At 41.2% G+C, this 17,561-nt stretch overlaps 1 protein-coding gene across 9 annotated transcripts in view; it reads right to left on the bottom strand.

Moving 5' to 3' along the window:
- The window catches only part of SEPTIN11 (septin 11), an 84,143-nt gene that overhangs the window by 16,596 nt on the left and 49,986 nt on the right, over positions 1 to 17,561 (bottom strand). For all 9 annotated transcript variants that reach the window (XM_081060097.1, XM_081060098.1, XM_081060100.1 and 6 more), the window contains exons 3-6: positions 15,009 to 15,204; positions 9,096 to 9,282; positions 5,528 to 5,689; positions 1,024 to 1,120 (exon numbers count right to left, since the gene is read on the bottom strand). In XM_081060097.1, the coding sequence (XP_080916223.1) occupies positions 1,024 to 1,120; positions 5,528 to 5,689; positions 9,096 to 9,282; positions 15,009 to 15,204 (642 nt within the window). The remainder of the gene's footprint in view (positions 1 to 1,023; positions 1,121 to 5,527; positions 5,690 to 9,095; positions 9,283 to 15,008; positions 15,205 to 17,561) is intronic.

Below are 17,561 nucleotides of genomic sequence, written 5' to 3'. Positions count from 1 at the left end.
GATGAATGCCCATGGCCAGCTCAGCGCAGGGGACTGTGGGAGGAGCTTCCATAACACTGTCTTCAGCCTGCATGGTAATTCTGCCGAGCAGGCATCGTGACTCCGGCTCTGTACACACAGAATCATGGCTTTGCCCACACAGAGGGAGCAGAGGCTACATTCCAACACAGTGACATCTGGCTCCAAAGCCAGGCCTGCTTCTGCTGTCTGGAGCTGTACAAGGCAGTTTTTATATGAGTTATCCTACCACCTTCGATTTTGTCAACACCACGATAAAGAACATCTTGTTGTAGAGAAATTGGTTAAGATTCATAAAAATGATAATTTTCCTAGGCATCTCAAAGATACTGTTCCTTCTCACTTTTCAGATTGACTGCCTTTAGTCAGAACAAAGGAAAAGGAGGACGGATGTATCTCAAACCAATGAAGGAATTTTCTGGACCCATCCTACTTAATCTATAGCATTGGACACCCGCCTTCAGAACATGTGAGGGCAGGTAATAGGGTCAAAGTGGCACAGGGAAAGCTTCTCAGGTTAGCAACTGTGGTCATGTCCCACAGTGCTAAGTATAGGTCAGATATCCTCATAATTCTCAGATATCAACTGAGGTAACATTTAATTGGAAAACTAATTTTCAAGAGATAATGGAGAAACATATCCTCTTGTTTGCAAGAAACTCTTTTCAGCTTTCTTAGACTTTGCTGATGAAACAGGTTCAGACTCCTAGGGAAGAACTCTTTTCTATCAGGAATTTAGACTGAATTTCCCGCACAAGCCAACATTCTGGAGGGGCTGCCTCGCTGGCACTAGGGCTTTGCAGCCACTTCTCTCTGTTGCCTACCTACCTGCTCACCGTTTCTCCTCCACATCCACGACTGTCAGAGCTACAACCCCGCTGCTCCCTTCCACCTGCCCGCCCATGACTGCGGACTCCCAAACGTGGTGTAGAGGGAGGAAACATGGCTGGTCACCACGGGGGTTCAAGGCGAAGATCCACTCCCTTCCCCAAGATGTGCACATACCCTGCACCACACCCCAGGGGTACTGCCTGGCCTTGGCCATCTTGTTGCCAATCTTCACCTCTTCAGTGCTGCCGACCACTGCAAATGGCAGGTGGACCTGCCAAGTAACAAGGGCAGAGAGTACAATAAGTCCTCACTTAACGTTGATGACAGGTTCTTGGAAACTGCAACATTAAGTGAAACGACTGTAGAATGAAATCATTTAATTATAGTCTAATCGATATAACCAAGAGTTAAGTTCCTATGGCATATTTCTGGTCACAAAAACATCACCAAACTTCTCAAGACCCCAAACACTTCTAATATTAAACATGAAAATACATGAGAGCTATACATACATTTAAGAAAGATTAATACAAGTCAGATCATTACTTTCTAACCCGCTGATTCCAGCTCGTGGTCGAGGGTGGCCAGAGCCCCTCCCCGCAGCTCAGAGCACCAGGTGGACCCCACCCTGGACAGGACACCCTTCCATCGGAGGGCACATCATACCACCACCCACACTGAGACTAAGACAATCAGACATACCAATTCACCTCATGGGCACATCTTTGGGATATGAGAGGAAACCGGACAGAGTTCCTAGAGAAAACCCACGGGAGACATGGGGAGAACATGTAAACTCCACACAGACAGTGACCCCAGCCAGAAACCAATCAATGTTATAAGGAAACGACATTGAACAGAACGAAATCATTTGCAGACCTGCTGTAGTTATCTTCTCCAGCTCTGGCAAAGACTGGTTCTCTACCTGCCTCTGTACTTCCCCTACTTCTGCGGGCCTCTACTGAGTGGCAAGAGAAAACAGCAATGGGAGAAGAGGGAGGCGTCTCGGCAGTCCAGTGGGGGTGGGCTCCGTGTATTCTATCCCTCCCACAACCAAATTCTGAGTATTTGGTATGAGTTACACACCAGGGGAAACTGTATGGGTCTTTGCAACTACACAGTGAGGTTTGGCTGCAAATACAATAGCCACTAAGATATATGGCTCTAGAGAACTTGAAGTGGGGCTTGTGGGATCAAGAAACTGAATTTCACTTTGCTCGAGGTCAGATCTTCTAAAAAGAGGAGAACCAGTTTTGTCAATGTAGATGCAAAAGTAAAATTATCTTTTTGATACTTATTTTATATTGAAAGATTTTCAAGTATGTTCAGAGTAACTGGTACCCGCCCAAGTTGGGATATGCTATAATTATAAATATACTTTGGATTTCAAAGACTTACCATGAAAATATCTCATTAACAAATTTTATATTGATTATGATATGATGATAATGTATTGAATATATTGGGCCAAATAAGTTCTTAAAATTAACTTCATGTTTCTTTTCATTTTTTTAAATGTGGCTACTAGAAAATTTTAAATTATTTATGGAATTCATATTATATTTCTATTCAACTGCTTTAGACAGTTGATCATTGCAGAAATACACTGTAGCCCATATTACTGGCCCAAGCCATGCACCAGACTTATCTCAAACAGAGATGGTGTTCAAGACAACTGACTGTTCCACGTTGGTTTATTTGGTAGCTATGGCTACATTCTGGGGGGTATCAGTAATTCTATCTTTTTTCTATAACATATAAGAACATGAAGATTTGAAATGGCTGCTCTGAGAATTATTATTCAGGGTTCCCTGGTCCAGTGTTCTTCCACTACAGATAAGCCGAGAAAGACGAGAATGTTTTGAAGCCAAATCCCCTCCCACAGAGACCTTGGCATAACTCTTAGCCTAGGCTGATCAAGGCTGTCTGTTACTCAAGATATTCATATTTTCTAGTTCATCTCACACTCCACAGGAAGGATAGAAAGCACATCTCTTTCTCAAAGTCTAAGTCTAGAACTGAAATGTGTTTCCTGAAGTTGAGGTGCAACAGGCCCTTCCAGCCAACCTTTTGGGGTAACAACCAAGGAAACTGCTTTCTCCTCTCAAACTGGGTAACAAAAGCAACTACTAGTGAAGTCTGTTTTTCACATATCATGTGGAATTTAATCACCAGGAACTGTCTGCAAAGAAAATTTCTTGATAAAGAGCAAGATTAATTTGGGAATGTCAAAGATCTTCAGTTTTATAAATCTGTTAAAGAGAGAAAGAGCAAAGGTTCATGGGTATTTTCTTCCCAAGAAAGTTAACACAAATTTAGTTTCATGATGATGCAAAATGATTTAGAAGGATAGAAAGGGACATAAAGAGAAAATTAGACGACATTCAGTCATGGTACTTCCTGAATCCCACACTGACACCCAAATTGCAGTGCTACAGCAGAATAAACAAATGTCATCTGAGCCTGAGTCTTTGACAATTAGATGAATAAGCACCCTGCTCTGCTTTGGGAGCAGTGAGCACGAAGCTGAGAGTGTCGGCTGAGCCAGGGGCCTGTGTTCAAATCCTACCTCCACTACCAACAGCCGCAACCTTACGTAGGTGCCAGGCTGCAGTTTCCACACATGTGAGGTAGAAACAATAGTACTTCCCCACAGGAGTATTGTGAAGATTAAGTATAAAGCCTCAAACCGTGCCTGGTGCACAGTAAATGCTCCGTTAAATGTCAAAAATGGAAGGTGCTACTATTATTATGAAGCCTTCAATACCCAGAACCAGATAATTATAGAAGTAGAAGAAACCTTACATATTATCCAGTTCAGTCCTGGATAGGGAATCCCTCCACGGTATCTCGCTTAAGTGAGCTGAAACAGAATCTGTTGTCCACCTTTCATTACTTCAGTAAGGGATTCGTTGTGCTGTGGTGGAGCCGAGGTCAAAGTTGTAAGTACTGGGCCAAACCCCTCATTGCTCTTTTGCCCATTAGTTTTCATTCTGTCTTTTGAAAAAGTTCCATCACTCTCCTTTAAGGCAACCTTTCACACCCCCTCAATGCCTAGTTCCCAAGAAGAATCTGCTCTCCACTTTCTTCCAGTTTACTGTCCCAGCCACAGGAGGATGACAGCTAGACTGGGTCACACAGCTCAGAGTATGACCAGACCAGGCAGAGTGGAGCTGGACTATCGCTGCATTATGGAGATCCCTAAATTTTAAATTCATACAATAGCAGCCCTAAAGAGAGGGAAAGCTACATTTGCTTCCAAAATCGTAGTCATATTGGGATTAATTTCCTCCCTACACGGAAAGAGCCTATACAGCAAGGTCCATAGGCTGGACTGAAAAAACCAGAAGCAGTTTTGTGGCGTAACTCTGATCTCCTAAATTTAGATAGCAAACAACATAAGACTGGGGACCAGTGGGCTGGGTTGAAATCTCAGTGCTGCTATTAACTAGATGGCTTTGACCAATTTATTTAATTATGTGGATGAACCTCAGTATGACTCCCTTTATATGAAATGTCCAGAACTGGCATATCTACAAACAAGAAAGTATATTAGTGGTTGCCTATGGCTGGGATGATTTGAGAATTAACAGCTAACAGGTGTACGATTTCTTTTCTTTTTTCTTTTCTTTTTTCATCATACGGGATGATGAAAATGTTCTACAATTGATTGTGACCATGGTTGTGCAACTTTGTGAATATACTAGAAATCACTGAATTGTCAGTATATCAACTGTATCTCAAGAAAGCTGTTAAATTTTAAAGTGTCAGTGCATTTAACAATAGCTTATTAGACACAACTTTTCATGATCAGATCTTCTAACAAAAGTAGAATATACTTCAACCTACTACAAATTAAAAAATTTAGACTGATTTCTGCTACCACTAGCACACTTCTGAATCATTTTTTTGCATGTATTCAGGTAAGGTCAAGCTATTGAATAACTTCTAATTACATTTCACTGAAGCTCAACTTACAATTTTAGGAATTCCAAAAAACCATCATTGGGCATCCACTATGGGCAAAGAAGGCTGCTTTTACAGAAGTTGTGCATTCCCAAATGAAAAAAGATATGTAGTTATTGTGGCCCAGAGATGAGCCACGGCTCTGAGATACAAAAAGGAGCGGCGGGGACGATTCGGATATCAACTGGCTGGATGGAGGCTTCTATCACAGGCACGCTTAGTCTGCTGAAGCTTTAATCATTTATCTCCTGACCAGTTCCTCCCTGTAAATTGGAAATTATACACTCAACTGCCAATTTACCTAATGATTTAGTAAAGGGTGAGAAAAATTTTAAAAAGGAAAAGGCAGGAACTAATCACCTAAGCAAAAGTGAGACAGGTAGACATATTTCTGCCAACACTGACAGAAGCAGAGACCTAATTCCATTAAGCCGCTTTATATGAAAAAGTGCTGGGATGGCATTCCCTTCCCACAAGGTTTGCTATAGAAATCATCACTGTTAGAGTGGGAAGGAACTTTGAAATCATCTTAGTTAATTCTCCCATTTGATAGATGGGGAAACTAAGGAGTAGGGTGTTTAAGAGACTTGAAATAGTGACTCCACTGACGACGTCAGATTCCCCGTCCAGTGTTCTAGCCACTCTACAATGCTGCTACTAACAAAAGCTTTCAGGAAAATCACTGACGGTCCTTTCTTACTTGATGACTTACACTCATTGTTGCGTTAATCTCCGCCACTGTTTCTTCATCTGTGGGGAACTGATATATCTGGACTCCATTGCTGACAAGTTCACTCATGATCTTACTCTTGAATTTGTGCAACTCGTTCTTGGCGATAGTGTCAGCTTTTGCAATTATTGGAATGATGTTCACCTACAAAACAAACACCTCCATTTTTACACAATTCCAACATTAAGAAAAATAATTAGACAAATGAATAGAATGTAGCAGACAGACTAATAAAAATTGTAAAACTTCACTTAAAAATTGAGATGATATTAAAAAATAGGGCTTTCTACCAAGATGCAGAATTAAGAAGACATGGGATAATCTTTTAGTTCCATCTGTGAACACTTCTACTTCCTCCCATCTGGCACTGAAAGCATACTTGTAGTTTCCTCTCCTGTGCTACCTCGTTTTTCTTCACAGAGCAAAAGGAAGTGCCTACTCTATGACAAATAGCAATAACAATGAAGAGTGTTCTTTGAATAACCAACCACTCCTTTTTATGCCCCTCCCAGCTACTTTAGGAACTTGATTTTTGCATGCTCCAAACATTGTAATAATGAAGTATTTGTTAGTTGGAATAGAGGAATATTCAGCTCTACACAGGATAGCATCCTTTCTTTCTTCTGAAAACCTGAAAACTGCTAGAAGTGAAGAATCTAAGTATTAACCAAAACAAAAATGGTTTCGCCTACTTTCTAATTTTTCACAATCACACCAACTAATTCTTTTGAAAGTCAGCTTCTATCACATTACTCCTTTGTGCCAGAACGAGACCTAGTGCCAAAGGCCAGGCTCACTTTCAGAGCATGGTTACAAGCAGCAGGGAGCCCTCAGAGTTTGGTAACAATGGCAGAAAGCCCAGGAGAGCCAAGGATGTCCTCCAGCACAGGCCCCAGACCCTGAGGCCAGGCATTCTTCTCTCAGCTTCCACCAGCGTGGTCCACAGGACACATTTTTAAAAATTCTTTGTGTTTTTTTTTGTGTTTCTTTTAAGACATTTCTGTCCCCTTTCTTTGGGACTTGCTTTTTTTTTTTTTTTTAAACTTTTATTTATTTAAGTGTGTGTTTCCAGGACCCATCAGCTCCAAGTCAAGTAGTTGTTTCAATCTAGTTGTGGAGGGTGCAGCTCACAGTGGCCCATGTGGGGATCAAACTGGCAACCTTGCTGTTAAGAGCACCACACTCTAACCAACTGAGCTAACCGGCCACCCTAAAATTCATTTTTAAGATCAACTTTCTTCCACTCCCTAGTAGGTACAGAGGTTTCCATAAGATGCTACTGACATTCAATACCTGGGACCACACTCTCTACATAGTTCAGGTGAAAAGGGAACAACTCAGTCTTAGCCAAAGAGGAGTTTTTAGGGAGGTTTTCCAGGTCACATCTGCATTCCTTTGCTTCTCCTTTTATCCCAAAATTCAAATCAAAAACCCCTGATAAACCAGAATGAGATGACATCCTGACAGAAAAATCTATTCCTTGACCAACTCCTAATCTCCTCATGCCTGGGTTTCCTTCAGCAAGTGGCAGACTGAAAACACATCACTGATGGTGGGGGGAAATGTTTGGATCAGGGCCTGAGGAACAGAAAACTTCCCAGTTTGTTTAGATTGCCTACCTCTCGTACACATTTAGTATTCAGTTAATATTCACATAGACAAAATGGCAGGGGGTCATCATTTCTTGGCCAGTTTGACCAGAGCCATAGACAAACCAGGCAATTAAGATTTAAAGTCTATGTTTCCTCAGTGGCAGGTACTTGCAAATCTTTTCTGAAATTATTATTATGTTTGCCTTAACTTTTCACTGTACTTGTATAAACAAACCTTTGACAAAACTGTGGTCAGACGCTATCTAACACTAACAACAACAAGCCCAGTTCTTTGAAAGCAGTTTAACCTGCTTTGCGGCAACTTCTTTTTTTTTTTTTTTAAAGCTGTTCGTTTGGCCTTATTTTCTTTTGCTTTTTCGATCAACCGCACTAAACAGAATCCTATGATGGAAGTTAGCCTGCCTTGGTCTGTACACTTGGCCTCGGTGAGGACGCCACCTCCCTCTCCACTCTTCCCCAGCTCTGCGTTCCAGCACATGACAGCACAGAGAAGGGGCCTCACTGCCCAGGATACCCCCTCCGCTGATGGCTAACTGCGGCTGAAACAAGTGAGATGAAGAAGGGTTTCTATGTATTCTCCCCACAGTACTGTAGCGGCAGTAATCCTTTCAGGCTGTTAGAATATTTTTCTGTAAACCAGGGCTAGAAGCCCAAGGAGCCTGGCCCAGCTTCTCCCACTGCAGGTGTTTTGTGTGCGGGATCAGACAGGCCTTGGGGACAGGCTGAGCTTCTCAGCGTTCTTTCACTTTTATGTCCCTCTGGAGAGAAAGCATCTTTCAAACAGTGGTGTACGGACAAAAAATAACACCTACCAAAGCCATCCAAGGATAAGACTTTTTATTGAACTCAAGAGGAGGTTAGAATCTAGGAGAAAATACCATAGCTTCGTTTTGTGGTTGTTCTCATTGCCATTTGCTGCTGCTCTATTTCAGAACGTATGATCTTCCATTTATCTCAAATTAGAAAATAAAATTAATTGTAAAATAGATCACCTAATGTGATCAAACTTATCAGTCCCTTCCTTCCAATGTGGTGAAACAGAGGTTATCAATATGGAAAGGTCAAACTGAGACAAGACTTTTTTACTTCTTTTGAACATACAGGTATAGTAAAATCTAAGAAGCTGGACCATCCTTGTCACATAGAAAAAAAATTAATGTTTTTTCATTCTAAACTTCAAATTAAAGACAAACCTTTTAAAGGATTTAGAGAAAGCTTTTTAAGAAAATAAACAAATCATGAATTTATATTTCAATCTCCCTAAATTTAACCCTTCCGATGACTGTTCTGGTGTCTCCATTATATAATTCCTAACCCTCATCAGAGCATACACTGATACTAATTTAAGAAATAAACATACTTTGTAACGAAGCTGCATGGTTTTGTTTGTCTGTTTTGTTTCATTTTCTCCTAACATCCAGAGAGGTTTTGAAGCATTTTTCTCACATTGCTAAAACCCTATGGTTCTGTAAACCAGAAAACACAAATTACAGGGTTGGGGGGGAGGGATAGAGAGATGAACAGGCAAAGCAGAGAAGATTTTTAGGGCAGTGAAAAAACTCTGCATGATGCTACGATGGATACATGTCATTGCACTCGATTCAAACCCACAGAACGTACACCACCAGAGTGAGCCCTACTGTAAACTATTGACTTTGGGGGATAACGGCGTGTCAGTGTCGGTTCATCAGCTCTAACAAACATACTACGCCGGTGGGGATGGTGGTCACTGGGGCAGCTACACGAGTGGGGGCAGGGGATAACGGGAACTCTCTGTACCTTCCTCTTAATTTTGCTGTGAATCTAATACTGGTCTAAAAAACACTCTTTAAAACAAAACAACACCAAATTACACTGAAAGCAGAGACTAAATTGGGGCCTTTGGATACAGAGGCTCCACAAGGAGAGTGGCGGGTAACCAGAGTGACAGTGAGTACCTTACTGTCCAGCTTTTTCATGGTGACCAGGTCCAGGGACTTCAGTGAATGTCCAGTAGGTGCAATGAAGTAGAGGCACGCATGGATCCTGGTGTCGTGGTAGTTGAAGAGAGAACGTTTGATCTTCAATTCCTCTTGCAAGTAGGCCTCAAACTGGGCGTCGATATATTCCACTATCGGCTTATAGCTAGAATGCGGAAGAACGTTCTCTGAAACACATTTTCAAGTCAGCGTGTTCCTAGTCTCAAACCTCTTTCTCAGTTCAGCATGGTACCATCTTCCAAGAAGATTTCATTCGTGCCCTCTCCTCTAAGAGCCAAAGCCCAAGCTGCTCGGCATCCTAGGCCTTCCATCTTCAGGTCCCAGAACATTTCCCCAGGCTCCGCTCTCCCATGCCCCGGGCTCACCTTCGCTTTCCGTCCCCGCCACGCACAACAAGCTCTGCCTCCAGTCCTCAGCTCATGCTAGCCCCTCTACCCAGGCAGTCTTCTTCCTACTCTTCTCCTGGCTAACATTCTTCCTTCAACACGGAGAGTAGAAACATGTGCAGCACGCTGCCCCTTCCCCGTGGCACCCATGAGGATATTCTCAAACGACTCTTTCCTACTGGGCCAAAGCTGAGCCTCAAAATCTATCCTAACAAAATGATTTTGACAGCTTCTACCAACTGATTGGCATTGGTGCACAGAATAAAACTGGTGTGTGATTTCAAGGTACGGCAGCACATCCTGCTGGGAGCTCTTCCTGTGTCCTTTGCCCCATTCCTCCACAGTGTTAGGGGTTCTCCGTGCCCTGAGCACATCCCATAACTTCAGCTATAAACTGAAGTGCCTGGACCGGTAGGAGCTTCAAGATTCTTTCCAACTCCAAAATGTTGTGATTTGAAGGTAAACTTTATAATCCTCTCTTCTCACTAAATCATAGTTCAAATCTCTTTTGGATAATTATGCATAATTCTATTAACTGACCCTAAGCACAATCATTAGTAGCATATTGGGAACACATATTCAATAAACCATATGTTCTCTGGAGATTAAGTACATGAGGTCACTGTGGAAAAGACATGAACTCTTACAGGTCTCCAAGGGGACAGCTCAGGAGAAGTTAGAGTCAGCAGCAATGAGACTGGTCTATTAGGAATACAATGGGTTAATTCTCCCCAAACTTACTACCTTGCTGAGGAATGATTAAGAAAAACGAAAACCTTCCAATATCCAACTCCCAGGCCCATAAAATTAACTAAAATCTTTGAAAGGGAACTACAAATCTTTCATAAGGAGGATGACAGCTGACACTGTAAGAGAAAAAAACAAACAAAAAGACAAAATAAAAATAAAGCAAAAAAAAAAATTTATGACTAAAACCGAAGCCATCAGATAAAAGTTTTTTGATATTTTTCCTTGGTAATTTATGACACACCATTGGTTCACTTAAAGCAGACAAAATCTCTAAAGGTTTAAAGAAAAAGTACAATGTACTTCAGCAATAATAAAGTTCTAAAACATGACAAGCAAAATTCCAATGAAAAGGATGAGAAAGTGATAAGATTCTTCGCTGTTTTCCCATTTAAAAATATAGGCAGGTATTACATAACAATAGTAACAATCATTATTATTATCATAGGATAGTTATATAGGATATGGGTTAGAAGCATAGATTCAAACTAGACCACTTAAAACCAAAATCTAGCTCTACAACTTACTAGACGTGTGACTTTGGACAAGTTACTAAACCTCTCTGTGTCTCAGTTTCCTCATAGGTAAATCTAGAACAAAAATAGTACCGATATCAGAGAGCTGTTGTGACAAATAAGTGAGCTAATATATGTAAAGGCCTAGAAGATAAAAGTAATATATAATATAATAAACAAATAATAGATAAGCAATCCTGACTTTTTTAAAAGACAGGAAGAAAATAACAAAACAGGGAATTTTACCCTCACCCAATTCCAGGGCAACTGTTCTGCTCCTGAGCTCACGCCAGGTGGGGAAGTGGACCAGACCCTTCCCATGAAGCCACTAGGCCCTGATCGGGGCTTGGTCCTTCCGTCTCCTGACACCAGAGCATGTGTTTTGGGAATCCGCATCCTCCCCAAGAGCCCTCTGAGCCCCAGGGAGAGGAAAAGCAGCTCACAAGCAGTTATTCCTTTCTCCCTAGTTCCTGGTGTTTAACTTCCCAGCACCTTCTCCCCAACAGGAGTCCAAGCATGTTCCGCTTTCTATTAATTTCCCTTTCAGCCTCTAGTTTGGATTCTGACCCTCCAAGATTATAAGAGATAGGACATCTCTCCTTCTCCAAGTGAGAATGCTTTTGGCCCTGGGTTCAATGTATTCAAAGAAGTCTACCGTTCTCCTCTTACATCTCAGGCCTCCTGCCTCTGTTACGGAGTCCTGGCCAATCTTTTGATCTCATTCTTTGCCCTGTATGTGGTCTCCCTGAAAAAAAAAATCACATTCATTCCTGTTTCACTTGCCATCTACCTGATGATGATTCACAGATCTCTACTTCCTTCACCTGAGCTTCAGATTCCTCCATCCAACTGCTCACCAGATATTTCCATTCGCTCTTCTAACTAAATATGTCCAAAATCAAACTCTTCATCTTGCCCCCAAGCCCATAAATTCCCAGATTCATCAGCATAGTGAATGGCACCTCCATCCACACCGCTGGCCAAGACAGAAACCTGGGATTCAATCCAGAAATCTCCTTCCCCCGTACCTCTCACACATGAAATCCCATCCATTTTGTGTATTATTATAAACTGATTAAAAACTGTATTCCAGGAGAACTCTTCACCAAAGTCACTATCGCCTATGTGGAAGATTGGATTATGTTGATGAAATAGTTTCCTTTTAATGCATAACAAACCAAGCAAGTGGCTTTGTACTCCCTTTCACAATCTTTCAAACAAATTCTCTGTCCCTCACTCCCACTCCTTTCCACTTCCTGTTATCTATATTCACAGGCATAAAGATAAGGGTGCTTAATCCCTGTTTTGTCTTTTGCTAGTTTCCAGTCTTAAAGAAAAGGACACCTATTTATATTCTATTTAGCCAATTCAAACTTCTCTGGATTGTAGCCATATAAATGGTGTGGGGGGGGGAATGAATCATATCTAGCCCTTACATTTTCACATAATTTCCTTTTAAGGCATGGGGATATTCTCTTTTACTCACAACTCATTTTTTTTTCATATATCTCCAGCCATTAAAACAACAATAACACAATAAAATGACAAAGGTTGACCCTAAAACTGACGGAAAAAATATTTTATACAATGTTTTCTATCTACTCAAGCTACCCACTGATTATTTTTGCAAAATAGCCAATGCCATCATTCAGGGACTGACTCTCCATTTTACACATGACTAGATGCCTATCACGTATTCTTCTCTATACTGTTAGCCAAAGTCAATTTTCCTTATGCCTCAACTACCTCTACCAGAAAATGTGAAAAAAAAACCTTATAATTTAAAGACAAAACAGTCCACTTCAATTCCGTTTTTATAATTTTGGTGAAGATTTGGTGAGTTGGAGGATTCTCTCTCAGTGGATTTCAATCATCTGTGCTTTTCAGGGCTGATTATCAGGTTAGTTAATAATATGCCATTGACAGTCTAACTCCCACCTCCCAAGGGTAGGGCTAACTAATTCTTCAATTTCCAGTTCTATATAGTAAAACTGAGTTTCCCTTCTTCAGACCCCTTTCTTTCTTCACCGAAGAGTACAGACAACTAAACAAGGAAACCACAAAGAGTTAATCATGCTATTAACCATAACAGGAAACCTTACTAGATCTCTCTTCCTGCCTCCTTCTAGCTAGCCTGGTCCCAGGCAGATAGTGATGTGGGAATGCTGACACGTCCGAAGCCTACATAAACAAACTGGGACATTCTTAAAGTCTTACATCGATGGCAGAAAGGTTTGCCTAATCCCCAAAGTAGTAAAATAATCATGGGTTTAGAGAAACAGCACATCCCTCTCTTCCCATATGGTTACATACCAATGCAAAAATGCATATCCCACTTCCAATTTCTTGATGGATGCAGGGCCTATCCGAATAACTATTTTAAACAATAGTCATTTGGGTTTATAATCAACAGTGGCACTCAGACCTTCTGGGCCACAGAGTTCTAAATGCCATTTAAAGAGCTTATGCAACAGCTGTCAAGAAATTTCAGAAGAAAAAAATATTTGGTATCTAGGTTAGGTTAGTATCACACTTCCTCTCTTCTAAATCTCCTTGGAAACTATTATCTGACCCAAATGAGTCAGATAACTTCTTAAAGAAGCCTCCAGCTGCAAAGAGGAGGCTCAACAGTGTACTAGCCACTTTGCCCAGTGCTGGCAAGTGCAAACCCACCAGCCTGAGGGAAAGTCCCGTTTAGGGGACAGGCAAGAAGTCAGTGGCAGTGCTCAGGCAACGACTCTGGGCTGGAACAGCACATGGAATCTGAGAGGCAAGATGCTGGAAGATGATTCTCATTCCTGAAGGAAGAGATCCTAAAAGGTCCGGGTGCTGCCCTCCAATCATGGAATATCTAAGCATGACTTTCTATAACCCCAGGGAGAAACCTGTGCGGGTCAGAGAGATGGAGACACGTCCTGCCCTAAGTGTGTACTATAACCAGGCGATGGTGGAGCCCCCAGCTCTCTCCCAGTATCCCACAATGCACCTGTGCACTTTTTCTTATCACCAGGGCTTTCTCTTCATCCACTCTACTTGGCATTACAAACAGCCTCTCCATCATTCCTTGGCATTGAGGTCAGAAATTAAGAGCAACTGCTCAGCTGCAGGGTGTGAGCTCAGCTGTCCCCCACCCCAACACAATGTACAGATAGTGCATTTTGACCAGATGCAAAATAAAATCTTTCTCACTAGGTCTAACAATTGCTCCTGTTATTAGAGGACAATGTTTATTAAAGAGCATTTAAATTGCTCTATAGATAAAACAGAGCTCAGTGCTCAGCTACATAATGAACTAAGTATTTCTCTGTCGTTACTATGGTGCTCATATGTATCTGAGAGGGTTAAAATATATATATAGGCAACACACATTTCTAGATAAAAATAGTTCAAGCTCCTCTTTATAAAACACATGCATATAATATACACAGTTTTGAGGCAAATGAAAACACAGACAAAAAACGCTGGTACTAACGGCATTTCTGAACCCTAAGCAAACACCATAATTTATTGACTTGGTGTTTTATTCCCATATTGCTGTCACAGCTCAAAAACGTATCTGGAAGCCCCGTTCGGAAATCACCTTTGGGCCTGTGATAGTTTTATTTTCACTTTATCAAACTTATTTTAAGAATGAATGTAATATTTAAAATAGCCAGAAATTAGCTAATATTTTTCCAACAGATCTTTCATAACAGTTTTCTTCACTTTGGGGTTTTAGGAGCAACACAAGGCAAAAGCCACACAAGGAAAAGGGCTCTTCTCACAAGCCATGGTGAAGGCAGTCAGTTACATGGGACAGAGGTGGTGGAGGTTCTAGATAGAGACCTGCCCCCAGGGTCACAGATACCAAAACTACATAAGGTGGTTGGTGGCAGGGGTTTCTGCTAACTGTGCAGTATGGGGGGAGGGGGAAGGTATGTTTCTCTAGATAGATTTTCCTGATGGGAAAGCCCCAAACCTGGTTCCATGGCCATCCTGGAAAAATGCCATCCCTGAGCTTATTCCTCATAACAAATTCCTTTTCTGCTCACACTAGCTGGAATCAATTACACTAGCTGATTCTGACCTGAAGGAGATTTCTCAGAGAACAAGAATGTCTTATCATTTAAGCGATAGAGTTGGACCACGCCCATCACCAGTGAACACGAAGTCTTTGAATTTCCTGGGGATGAGTCCTGCTAGCTCTTCATCCATTTACATGCCCTCAGAATCCCAAGATATACCTGTCATCTTTATTGATCTGATCTCCAAATCCCACAGTGTCCACAATGGTGAGCTTCAGCCGGACATTGCTTTCCTGAAGCTCATAACTTCTGGCTTTTAACCGGACCCCTGGTTCATTATGAGTAGCTGGGTCACTTTCAAATTTGGTGTTGAATAAAGTGTCCATTAACGTGGATTTGCCGATGCCCGTCTCACCTACATGACCACAAGAGAGAAATCAGAGAACGTGTCAATGCCTCTTAGTTATCAGCGCACTTCGTCAGCAGCTTTGCAAAATCACCTTTGTAGAATTGTTTACAAAGTCATCACCAGAAGTCCCTCCACAAAAGGAGAACGAGTCAATTTTTTTCTATGTGTGATCTATCGAATACCTCCCTGTTAGTGTCTTAATGAACTTCAGAAACTATTTTGCAGAATAGATCTTGAACGTACAGATCAAGATACTCTCCTTTCCCTCCGGTGAGAGACACAGAACGTGTAAGCTTGCCTAGGGTCAGTGTGTACATCACAAAGACAAAGTGTATCCCTTCCTCTCCTAATTGTTGATGTATGAAAGTACATTACTTAAAGTATATCACTAAGTTTCTATTACTAGGAAAAAAAGAAAGACTTATTCCATTTATACTGAATTAGCTGATATCTAATGTTGTCAAAAAGAATTACTTTTTTCAAAACAACACTCTTGACAGTAACAGCAATAATAACAAACCCGCTGATGTTACTGAGTACGTACTATGCGCCCGGCCCGGGGGCAAGAGCTTCCACTGAGCATCACCTCATTTCAACCCTATTCCTCCCCTCCAAGAAACAAACAGGGGCTCCTGTTGCCTCCATTTTACAGGTGGTGCACTGAGGCTTAGATAAGTTAAGGAACTTGGCTAAAGTCATGCTGTTAAGAGGCAGACCCAGGGTTCCAACCCAAGTTTGTGTGATTCTAACACCTACACTCAACCAACAAAGCGTCCTGACTTGACTATTACAGAAAAAAACCAACTGCCCAACATTTTCCATTTAGTTATAGTTATGAATTTGTGCAAATCTTCCATAGTATCCCCATGTTCTTTCCCTATTCATCTGGAGTCAAGATGGCAAACACTTGTTGGTTTTCCCAGTTTCAGGGTGATGTCTATGACAATGCAACTGAATCCCGTTAAATGACCTGCAACACTTATTAATTCACGTTGATAATTCAAGTCAATACATGTTTACTGAGGCCCCAATTAGTGCACAGCAGAGCAGCAGGTACCTAGTATCACTGTATTCCTCAAATGGTAAGACCCAAATATGGAGCCACAAAGAACTTCAGCCAGACCTTCAAAAGCCAAGCAAAACTCTCCTTAACTGTAATTCTTATGTTGAATCAAAAATAGTTGCTAATGAAAAAGAACCCAGCCTTGTCCCTGGTGGTGGGAGTGGTACTGATTGAATGTGTGACGGTGAAAAGAGGGGAGTAGAAATCAAAGATCACCCATAGGAATGTCTTTTTTTTTTTTTAATCTGGAAAATTTCCCAAATAGATTTCCAGCTAATTTAAACATATCAATATGTTACAGCCCTTTTAACAAATCCCAGGAACAGTTTCTCTTCTAGAGGATTGGTATAATGACTTTTAGGATGGTGACAATTCCATGGGGGGAAAAAACAGCTCTGGGATTTGTAGCCTTAGGGCAACTCTCCCTCTGTAATGACAAAATCCACTTACTAATTAGAAGGTCTGTATTACTCATTGCTTTCCAACATAGTACAAAAGTGAAGTGGGATGGAGTCTTTTTGGAGTTGAGCTTTCTCTAATCGGAAGCCTTACATGCTTTACAATGATTCACTCAGAGGAGAAGAGTTATTCAAGTATGTTTGCCTTACTCTTTAACCTTTCCCATTGGGCCTCTGATACTTCTCAGATCAAAGAATTTCCTTTCATCAGCCTTCATTCAGCCAGTATTTTTCAAGTGTCTACTACTGTGTTTCCCCAAAGATAAGACCTACCCAGACAATCAGCTCTAATGCATCTTTTGGAGCAAAAATTAATATTAGACTCAGGGTTATAGTAAAATAAGTCTTATAGTAAAATAATATTAGACCTGGTCTTGTGTTACAGTAAATAGTCTAATATAATATAAAATAACATAATCTAAAATAACATAATATAATATAATAATATAATACCAGGTCTTATATTAATTTTTGTTCCAAAAGATGCGTTAGAACTGATTGTCTGGCTAGGTCTTATTTTCGGGGAAACAGGGCATGTACCAAACTCGGTGCCAAGTTCTGGGAATACAACAATGAACTAGCCTGCTGTGGTATTCTCCCATAACCTAGAATCTGACCTAGAACACGACCAATCAGACTCTAACTTATTATTATAGGGATGATATTTTAAGCTCCTGACATAACCACACTCCTCTTAAGAGCAAGACCATACTTTATACCTGTGACCTTGCTAGTGACCACAGGTAACTTGACCAGGGCTGGCCTCTGAGAAAGGCACCCATGGAAGCCTGATTACTATGCTCAGAGAAAGTGCTCCATACTGGACAGTGACCTGTATGTCC

Source organism: Rhinolophus hipposideros (assembly GCF_964194185.1).
Source record: "Rhinolophus hipposideros genome assembly, chromosome: 1".
Classification (NCBI taxonomy): domain Eukaryota; kingdom Metazoa; phylum Chordata; class Mammalia; order Chiroptera; family Rhinolophidae; genus Rhinolophus; species Rhinolophus hipposideros.
This window is presented reverse-complemented; position numbering and strand designations above follow the sequence as displayed.